This window comes from Dipodomys spectabilis, unplaced genomic scaffold, assembly GCF_019054845.1.
Source record: "Dipodomys spectabilis isolate Male_0828 unplaced genomic scaffold, ASM1905484v1 ptg000081l, whole genome shotgun sequence".
Lineage (NCBI taxonomy): Eukaryota > Metazoa > Chordata > Mammalia > Rodentia > Heteromyidae > Dipodomys > Dipodomys spectabilis.
In genome coordinates, this window is record NW_024870758.1 from 10,173,500 (window position 1) to 10,185,000 (window position 11,501).

Sequence of the window (11,501 nt, forward strand, 5' to 3'; positions counted from 1 at the left end):
TGTATTTGTTGTCCTATATCTCAGTTCAGATTTGGAGATGAAACACAGTTGAAGGTTTATAATACAGTATCTTCATGGTTAAGTTCTGATAACAAATATTGACCAGTTTTCCACTGAAACAGAGAGGCAGTTAAGTGATCCCTGTCAATATGTTGTATAAGAATAAGAATTACAGAATATGTCAGCATTAAGGCACAATGACTTGAAAATTCATTCTATCACCCACAGAAAGTATCTTGAGACTTAAATTTCTTTTGAGGTTCATAATATTTCTGGGTAGCAGATGCTTCTCAAAACCAGATTTTACTTTAAAAAAAATCAAATATAATTAACACCTTCTACATAAAATGAAATCTTTGTTTCCAGATGCATTTCAAGGTGTTGAAATTTATCTATGCTGCTTTGTATGACTAAGCGTTTCTACCGATGTATGGTAGCAACCACCAACTTTGTGTGACCTGTCTGAAGAATTAAGAATGAAAGGAGGACATTTAAACTTAGCTATCAAACCAGGATCTTCTTGAGAAAGGTCCTTTGACATCCTGCACTGGTACTGTGCTTGAACTCAAGGCTTTGAGCTTGCCCAGCTTGCTTATTCAGCTGATGCTGTACTACTTGAGCCATGTGTCTAGCCTGGGTTTTTCTGGTTACTTTTGAAGATGGAGTCTCACAGACATTTCTGCTAGACCAGCTTCAAATTACAGTCTTCTAGACCTCAGTATTCTTAGTAGCTAATATTACAGTGTGCTACCAGTACCTAGGTTGAAACCCATTTTTTGAGGCACTACGGATCAACTTGTCCTAAACAAGTAGGTTAAGGACTGAATTTAGGAACAAAAATTTTTATTATTTAAAATATAGAAACAAATAACAAATATTGAATAATCATTCTAGATATTTTGTCAGATTTTGATAACAACAAAATTTTAAAAGACAATGATTTACTTTAAAACAATAAAAGTCATTGAATTAAGTAAGAACAAAAGATACATGAGAAATTTTCAAAAACACATACTAAAAACAAAAATAATGTGGGCATTTGATTTCTTCTCTAAAACCAAGGGAAGCAGGAAATAATCAGTCAAGCTGGAATCGTAGTGATCCACCAAGACTAACAAAATAACAATTATCTATGTACACAGGTACTCACACAGATACAGTCATGGCTTTTGCAGTGTTCAGAATGCTACATTTATAAAACTATTGCTTAAATGCATTAGAACCAAATCTGAAGGTATAGTTTTCATGTATCATAAGGTATATGGGAAGGGAATGATGGGCATAGGTAAAGACAAAACAACTTGAATAATAGGTACGGGGGGAAAAAAACCCTATGTACAGGTCACATTCATTATTATACTTGCCCAAAACCAGGATTATATTTACATATTTTGAATGTACTTGCTGAACAATATTTAATTTTCCTCCACCAGTGGGTAAGGAAACATATGGATAGTTGTGCATATGGGATCTTTATCTATCATAATATTTTCAGGATAAAAATGCACAGGAAAACGAAGCATTGTTTCTTGGCTACAAGATCTATATTATCTTAGAATATGTCATCTGTGATACATCTCGTTAGAGGGCATAAAGTACAACCTTACCCAAGAGAAGTATCTATGAACTTCTTATTCATATTTATGTATCTTCAGTTGGCTCGGAAATGGAGCACCTCTGCCAGATTGCAAGAGGCTGGTGGTGTGGTGGCCCATCACATACTACGGATGTCATACTGGATGTGGAGAGGAATCTGTTCAAAGACTAAGCGTGTAATTTCTGCTTTTTCCTTTATTGAAATTCCAGGACTTATGGACTGAATGACTTTCATTGGTCTGCAAGGCTGCCTCTATCCTGACAGTTATGCCTTGCTCCCTGACTTTCACCTATTTCTTGCTTTTGCTTTTGCCACATAGTATGTGGACTCTATTGGGCTTTGATGCCACAGCCTACTCCATCTTGAATGCTTGCTAGAATTCTCAGTCTTCTGGAAGCCAGAGAGCAAGCACTGGCCCTTATCTGGCTATCTCTCCCTGGTGGGTCCTCACGATGCAGTGCATAGAAGGTATTTATTTCAAAAGCTAGGGAAGTTATAATTTACCTGTCAGTAAACAGAAGATGGTTTATCAACAGACTTTACCTTAATGACTACAAATGTTTACCTCCTGCTTTTCCAGAATGCAAAGAAAATCTTGGAAATGTCATAATATCTTACAAACATTTGCAAAACAGATCCATGTTCATCCAGAATAGAAACAATTGTATTCGTTGTCTCTGACAAGGAAAATGTTCAGTGAGAAATATACAGATAGATGCACATACTTCTACGTAAATGAATATGCTAATTAAACACTGCAGTAGGCACTTTATTAAAAATTTATTTCACAATCTAACCATTTAAAACATTTTTATATCAACAAATACAGAATCAGACTATCAGAATCATGAGTGATGTATCTTTCAAATATTATATTTGTAGCTGGATGCAGATATTTTTGAACAATATTTTAATCAAAACTGCTAGTTTTGTTAGAAGTATTTTGATTTCTCTATTTTGACTCCTGGAAAAAATTAAAACAAGTATCTCAGTGTTCATTTTATGGGTGAGAGGGCTCCACTGACTGTATCTGCCATGTTTGTTGGAATTACAGCTGTTTATCTTGCAACTTTCTTTAAGATTAATTGAATGCAAATGTAACTCTGTGAATCATGGGAATACCTGCCAGACTTCTTATTAATACCTTCACTTAAAAATTTCTGTGCCAAAGAGTCATTAATTTGCTAGAGGAAAAATGCTAAAGCAGCCCTTTGTCCACATTTTTGAGGTGGCTGCCCAATTAGTTGGGGCACATTCGGAGCCTGCATTCAGACCCTGTGGCCCTTTGAGGACACAGGAAGACTCCGATGATAACCTGGCAACCCAGGTAGAAACCCAGCCAAGTGTGAGCGTTTGAAGCTGCAGTTTGGCTGCCATCGTGTCGGCAAAAAGAAAGAATTCAGGCACCATGTCATCCAGTACAAAGGATAAAAACGGATTCAACCGGAAATTCAATGTGGCACCACATATGGGATACATGAGTGCGGTTATACAACAGGCCACATATTTTTTTTGAACAGTCTCCTACATGTGATGCCGAGGACATGTGTAACCATCATAACGTCTCTAGGAATCTGTATTTAATTTGAGTTGGGGTGGTGGCAGGGATTGGAGATCTGAAGCCGCCACAGGTTTGTGGCAGATGGCTCTGTGTCAGCTATGACAAGCAGCCAGGCTCAGCTTCCTCTGCAGATTTTCTTTTCTCTCTGATCAGGTAAATATGGGCACACTCTGGAAAGTTCTTCAGATTCTGCCTTAGGCTGCAAGTTTGTGACTTAGCCCCATCTGTCACAAATCTTCCTTAGGTTCTCTTGTAAGCAGAGACCTGAATTTACCATGTAGGGCTGCCCAAGAAAACGGAGCTATTTCACCCTGTAATAAGGGGGAAGGAGGGAAGAGAAAGCAATGAAGGAGCATGAACCACTGAAACATGAGAGAAAGTTGAAAACTCATACTGCAAATCTGCATCACTTATATTTCAAAAAGCCACCAACTAAGTGGTTCTTGAGTTCCATCTCCTCAGGAAATCTCTGTTTCTGATTGGTTTAAAGTGTCCCTATTAACTAAAGGGAGAAGCTACTATCATTTTTTCACAAATGAATACCTTCTTCTCTGTGTGTGTTTCCTAGTTTATGTTATGGATGATTGCTATTAGAAGTTTATCATCCAACTTTTAACTTTTATAAACATGAGGTACACAATATTCTTAAAGCATGTTTTTGCTAATGTGAATTTTACTTTTAAGCAGTGAAGACACATGATAAATGCCATTTCTATTACAGGGAATTTATATAGTACTTTACATTTACAAATGGGTTTATATTCATTATAGCACTACCTCAGGGGGGAAAATGCTATAACTATTAAAAAATTCTTCTAGATTTGTAGATCAATCATATAGAAACCAAGAAACCACCTACAGCCAGGCTGCAAGAGAAGAGCAGAGAAAGACACAAACAAACTGACATAAAATCAACCTACCTACTGTACTGTTTCTTGCTTTTATTTTATATGGACAGAGCAAAGAAAAACCAAAGTAAATAAAAAATGTAGGCAGGAAGTGAAAAAGAAAGAGCAAAAGAGAGTGAGAGGAAGAAAGAATACATACACACACACATACACGCTCTCTCTATATACATATATACACACACACAGACACACACACACACAAATATGAGGAAATGTTTGAGACATAATTTGCCTTCAATTTTGCTGGTACAATTGAGAGAATTTAGTCCTGAAAATGTCACAAGCACTTAAGTTTTCATTTTCAATGAGAAAGTATGGACTTTGGAGGAGTGCTGATACCATTGAACAATACTCTGTTCACATCTAGAATGTAAGCTTTTATTAAAAAGGGACTCTAAAGCAACCCGTCTCTTGAAAGAAACTTAAAGTGGCTTGGCTGTGGTTCGGATAGATGTAGCCTGACATAATTACGACAACCACAAATGGCTTTTCTGGGCATTTCATCTGAATTATAAGCTTAATAATTGTTTGGAATTAGTTTTAGGCAGAAATCTGAAAATTATTTTCTCTTCCTAATTACAGAAGATGATAAAGTTCTCTGGTCTGTTGCAATACTTGAAGAGGAAGACAAACTAAAAATCAAGCTATCACCTGAAAAATCTTTAAAGAAAACTATGTCATTCTCAAAATGCAAATGAAAGAACATTATTTCATTCCTTTTTGCCACACAGAATATTGTTCAGTTTGTAGATAAAAGTAAAGGGTAAACAGGGTAAGAATAAATTCTTTGTTTCTCCAAGTGTTGTCTATCTCATAGAACTGCTTCACTGAACATACTCTAGTTCTGTTTTCAACACTGACAGAGTACTAATGTTTTTAACATTAAAAAATAAAATGATTAAAGACTATACTATCTGAAAGAATTAAGTGCTAAGCTCAAAGAATAGGTGAAAAATTTCAAGAGGTAAAAATCATACAGTAAAAAAGGGCAAAAATTGACAACTTCATGATACAGACAGATTCGCTTGGGGTGGAAAGGATAACTATTGTTAGTATAGAAGTCAATCTATGACTTGTGAAAGTTGTGTTCTAAAGAAGATGTAGAAGTCTAAAAAAGTGGACGAAGTACAATCAATTGTTTCTATGCAATTAGATGGTCAACACATGTATCTAACAGGGAGAAGAACATACCTTAAAAGTTGAAAGTATAATATGTTTTTAAGAAGTTATTTTAGAATTCTAAGATTAACAGACATTTAACTTGTGCATACATTGGATTTCTTTAAAGATCTTAAGAAAATCGTGTGTATATCAGAGAGAGAGAGAGAGAGAGACAGACAGACAGACAGACAGACAGAGGGAGACAGAGAAAGCACAGACAAGAGAGGACAGCTGAATACACACAAATTGATATGTTAGTACTGAAATAATTTCAGATGAGAAATAATGGACACAGAATTCAGTACTAAAAGGAGTCACTTTAAGAAGAAAAAATTGTTTCTGCTCTTCAGTAACTAGCATTCTGTTTCAAATTCTGCCCCCCAAATTCGTCATATTGAAAGTATAATGTCTCATGTGAGAAGAAAGCCAAGTGTTAGTAGCCTTATTCCAGTCATTAAATTTCTATGTGTGAATCCATATGAAAACGCCTATCCTAAAGTGAACTCTATGTGAAAAGGAGTTAAAATGATTTTAAAATGTAAACTTTTAACAACAAAAAAGAATAAGGTGTAAAATTGTAAAACGAACAAATTAAAGAATTCAGTGACATTCTATACTTTTAGATCTTAGAAGCATATGCTATATAAAAGCAAAACAGCACTGTCCAATGGAATAAATCTTATAAAAGCCTCACATTCTCTTTGCAGAACACACAAAAGATCCTCTTCAGTTGTATTTAAAAAAGAGGCAAAAAACTACTTTGAAGAAAATAATTCTTTTGTGTGTGGGGAAAGCAAATGTTACAATGCATATGTGCACTTTTACAAAACATAAGGTGAAAAATTATCATAATTTATTGTATCTTTAGAAGGCATTATTTTGTTTTGAATAGAAATCTTTTTTTTTTTTAAATCAGGCCAATTTTGCTCCTTCCTATAATTTTTAACTCCACTCTTTGCAGAATGGTAGTTTCTCCTAATAATGCCTGATAAAGCTCTCAACCACTTATAATTTTGGACTAATTTCTTTGATTTTGCACATTAACTTTTAGATACAAAATCACTAAAATCTCTGAATTAGGACATACATGAAGGCATTTACAGATTCATAATTAAAAATCTATGATAAAATACTTAAATTATACAGAGTACATTTTTCTAAACACTTATGCATGAATTACTAATTTATAAAACCTGAAGTCTGAGGATTTTGTGATGTACAATCTAAAAATATATGCATGTACCAGCAGGTAATAACTCAATGAAGTAATGTTTAAAGCATAGGTATAGTTTAAGTTATATGAAGAAGAATTTTGTATATTAACATCATACCATTAAGTAAACATTCGCTCACAATTTTTCCAGAAGTTGTTTGTAAAACAATTACAGCTATGTTATGGCAGTAACTGTATTAAAATACTTCAACGATAGAGCTTCTTTCTTTTCTCACTAGAGACAACTTGTTGCAATAACTTTTGAAATGGTTAAAAATTCACAGATGTAGAATAAAAGAGTTAACAAGGCCTAGCCTAAAGAAACACTTAAAAAAAAACAAAACTGATAAATTTTGATGGCAGAAATACATTCATAAATACTTCTCCAAAAATTCACTGGGACTGGAAACAACAAAAAAATCAACTTTTTTTTTTTTTTGAAAATAGGTTCATGTCATGTGTAGAAAATGCATCAATTAATATTTCACAATCACTTTGACTATCTCATGGGAAACTATCCAATGTGTGTTTTATACAAACAAAACTGATATTGAACTTTAAAAATGAGGATACACTGGGGCAAACCTTGGAGGCCTACATTCTCTGTGGGGCTTCGTGTGTAGACGATACAATGGGATTGACTCACAGAGTGATCCTGAAGCCTGGAACTGTGCAGTCAGCATTTTAAACTATTATGAGCTACCTTCTGAACCATTGCCAAGTTAATAGACAATGAAAGATAATGAGCTTGAAATTGGGTGTTAAATTGCATTTTTGGTCTCTCTCTTTTTCTTGAAGTTTAACTGTTTCCTGGAGAAACAAAGTCATGTTTTGATATATCACTATGTAAATATGTATTTTAGGCCATGATGAAGGAGAAATAAAAGGCAGAGAACTGTACTTCATGTAGAAGGTTATATGAGTAACATAGGAAAATTAAAATGTTATAAAACTCCTAAATTGTAAACTATACAGAATGTATGCAAAATGAAGATGTTACATTCAAAGAATATAAAAGGATATTACTTATGCCCTAGAGCCACCTTTGAAACTCATAAACCAGATTTATCCTACTTCAATTACCTTGAGCTACAGTAGGGCCTCTTTGTGTGGCTATTTCAACAACGTAAAATTTTTGATTCATATAAGGGACAGGATAATGAACGAGGGGGCTGAATGATGATGCTATTTATGTATTCTATTTTCCTCTTGCCTTTGCCACTCACAGATGAGACTGACAATCTTCATTCTAAACAAACTGAGGACTTTTATGTCATGTTATTAAACAAGACTGGAGAAATACTCAACTTTTGAAAGTCATCTTTATAGTAGTTCAAAAAGCAAAACCAAATTTCACTAATGTCATTCACCTGAATTTTTGAGGACTCAAGATTTCATTATGATGGAAAGAAAGGCTTGTCCTCATTAGTATAATTGTAGAATCTCTTCTTTACTTCCTTTTAAACTAATGAGTTACATTAATCCAGGTTCATTTTTATAAGCCTCTTGGGGCTAAATGTAAAGGACAGTCATCTTAGAAAACAATAAATTAAAAAAAGCATGTACTGTGCATTAAGTGCACGTACTTCATAAGACCTAGGTTAATACAACTGGCATCCAGTTTAATTAATCCTTGTTAGTGTAACAACTAATATCCCTCCCTAGCATGTTTCTTTTAAACATTAGTATGTTAATTAAATGTTTTTTTTAAGATTTTTTTCTTTGTATTTCAATATGGTATTTATGCCACATAAATCTCTTCTCAATAGCTACCTTATAGAGATGTTTCCTTACAATATCTGGTCTCTTGCAGAAATTCTGGAGTCTTTTTGAAAGCTGTTCAGGTGTAGAATACAGATATTCAGCTGCAGGAAAAACAGATACATTTTTAATGAAACAAAAACCTCAAAGCACACACTCGATATTAGTCACTTTACTAATTAAAAATGCATATTGCTCTGTGCCGCCTCATGTTTTACATTATTTAAGCATGATTTTATAAGGTTACCTCAGCTCACAAGGATGTTTAATGCTAAATAAGACTGTGTAGTTGTGCTGTTTAGACATCTCCTCTGGGTGATTAAAATACATTATTCTAATGTAACACAATGCATATGTGATATATTTAGTGATGAGGATCTTTTCAAAGAACTGGTACTATAGCCGTATGTACCCTGTACAACAGTTGCATATTATTAACTAGTCAATTGTTTAAATAATTTGGTGTGACTTTCAGTCCTTGATTTTTCTCAGTGTATATCATTAAAAAAATCTGTAAGCAATTGGAGCTACACTGACCTGCTTATAAAAATCTATCATTATGGGATGTGTATGCTAACAATGAAGAATGCTATTTGAAAACTAGCTTTTTTGTTATCTTAAAAGAACAGATGGTAAATATAAGCTTACTCTAATGTATTAAAACACATAAAATTTTCCTTAACACTAACATGTTGACTTGCCAAACAAACAATTGCTCCTGCCTAAGTTTATTTTCAAACTTTCTAAATTAGCATGAATCATGTATTAAATAATCACAACAAAGATGAAAGCACATTAAGGCAGCTACCTGGAAATATTTCGGGATAAACCAAATCTTTGGGACAAAGTGGATAACAACCACAGTACACAGCTTCCAACCTAGAGAAATTTTAGAAAGAAGATACAAACATATTTTTAAAAAGCCATTAGCATTATAGACAGAAAGTGGTTCTATTTGTCTAAGCTAACAGTGTGAGCTCAGAGTTAAGTGGGACAAAATAGAAGGTCGGCAGTACAATCCTAAAAGCAGAAGTTGCTCTTTTAAAAGATTTTATTGATCATATACAAATTTCATAGAACAGAACCAACAGCATATGTTTTGTTCACTGAATTAATCAAAGCTCAGCACTGTATTTTTTTGTGTTTTTAAAATACTGTTTAACACATTTTATAATCAGCAGATAAACACATGTAACAACATAGTAAAGTATGGACAGCTTTTCCTAATAATGCTGCAAAGATTCAGAATGTTCATTTAAAAAATGTTTAAATAAAATAGCAATTACTTAACTTTAACACTGAAGCCATAGAAATGACTGAGGCACTTTTAAAAACAGCAGAAAAAAAAAATCACAAGCTGTTGTGACGGGGCATTTCATTTTAAGCTCATGCTTTGAAACCATTTGTTATTATGCAAAATGTAAATCTTTGTTCAAAAAAAAACTCATGAAGATTCCTTTAATGAAGATTTTGATTTTTTGTACTAAAAATTCAACCACACTTTCTTTCCATTGTATCAAGAAAGTATAATTGTATTATTAAGCAAATAAGCACCCAAATTTTGCATTGTGAGATTTCCCCACAGACACCTATGGAAAGTTTCTGCACATGACCATGGGAAGGGTTAAGTAGAGGAAAGGTACTGTCTCTAGATGGTTGTGTTATGACCACATAATGGCTATTGATCTGACATGTAATAAAGATACCACTGCCATTTCTGTTGGCTAGAAATTATGCAGTGAAATTCAAAACATTCTTTTATAATATGTTTATTTGATGAGAAACTTTGAATTGCATCCAAAATGTTGACCAAAGGCAGAATTTATTTTGAACTGCAGATTTTTTTCAGCCCAAGAATTAATTTGAAGTCATGTCAATGTTTACCTTGTTTATTTACAGTGACAAAGTACATGAAATTTAAACTGTTTTTAAGTGAGTGCTGTTTTCTGTATTTTATTACCCTAAACAAATTAGTTTAAAGGCGAAGTATTTACTTTGAGCTGCAAAATTTGGAGAAATACTGGGCTCCAAGTTTTGACTGAGAATTATGAGAAACGCAAGATAACAACAGTAGTAGAAAGGCAAAGGCTCTATGTACAAACTATTAGTTTCAGAATCCAAATTAATAGTTAATTTTTTTTCTTACATATGTGGTACAACACATAGAAATCTGTAATACAAACACACATATATAAACCATACTGTATTGTACTGTAAAATATTAAGGAAACTTTTTCGCAAATAAACCCGTGATATATTTCATGAACCACAAGAAAATATGCATTTTATCCAAAGACATTCAGTTTTTAAACACTGTGCCAACAGAAAAGCAAATGCACAGGAACATTCTCTTGTAATTACATAAAATCAAGAGTGAAGTCACAGGCATTTCAGAGAGCGCACATGTTATCTGTTTTTTAATAATAGATTTGAATTCAAGTATTCGGTTTCCCGAAAGAAAAAGCATAGCCCAACTTACATTTTGATTCATTACATGAGTAGTTACCGTGCCATGTCCCAAAAACCATTGCTAATTAAAATACCCCACATTAAGATGAGGACAGAATTATTAGATTTAGAAAGAAAAAATAAAAAATTTTGGATTTCAACTTTTACTTGTAAATTATTCATAGGTATATTTCTAATTCATCAAGAAACAACCACTATTTCATTTGGATGTATTTTTCAACTTGTCAAAATATGAACTCTTATTATATATATTATTTAGATCCAGACTATGAGTCACAATACATGAACAAAGCTGTAATATTTAAAACAAAATTTATACATCCACTTTCATAAGTTTCTCATGTTTTGTTATTTTGAAAAAAAATCATCTCATGGCAATAATTCATCATTTCGATCCTTATGCACTACCAGTTAAATAATAAATAGGGTTCCAATTGATCTATTGTTAAAATGACTAGCAAATGACCTTTTTATTCCAATTAACAAATCATCTGCTAAATCTATGAATCTTAATATTCAGATCTATTCACTTCAATTCATACAATTTATCTGCAAATAGTTGTTGGGCTTTTGATTCTAAATATAATTAGCTGATAATTTTGCTTGGCTGAATTACTTTTCTGGAGGGCCTGCAAAGCTCTCAGTCGCATTATCTAGCAATAATGAATCTGATAGGTGAAATTTTTTACTGTAATGAGGATGAGACACAGTTGTGACACCTGAGTCTACTAATAACAGAAGACTGCTAATTATCGACAGCACTTTTTTGTGTGATGCAAGGAAAAAAAAAAATCCCTCATTATTAAAAAATAAAAAGTTACAATTATAAGT

At 33.2% G+C, this 11,501-nt stretch overlaps 1 protein-coding gene across 7 annotated transcripts in view; it reads right to left on the reverse strand.

Moving 5' to 3' along the window:
• Nucleotides 1–2,362: 2,362 nt before the first annotated feature.
• The window catches only part of Gtdc1 (glycosyltransferase like domain containing 1), a 355,236-nt gene continuing 346,097 nt past the window's right edge, over nt 2,363–11,501 (reverse strand). For 6 of the 7 annotated variants that reach the window (XM_042683442.1, XM_042683443.1, XM_042683440.1 and 3 more), the window contains 3 exons: nt 9,010–9,080; nt 8,214–8,305; nt 2,363–3,469 (listed from right to left, as the gene is read on the reverse strand). In XM_042683442.1, coding sequence (XP_042539376.1) covers nt 3,386–3,469; nt 8,214–8,305; nt 9,010–9,080 — 247 coding nt within the window. In that variant the 3' untranslated portion in view covers nt 2,363–3,385. Of the gene's footprint in view, nt 3,470–8,213; nt 8,306–9,009; nt 9,081–11,501 lie in introns of those variants that run through there. The other variant, XM_042683446.1, reaches the window with a different exon arrangement.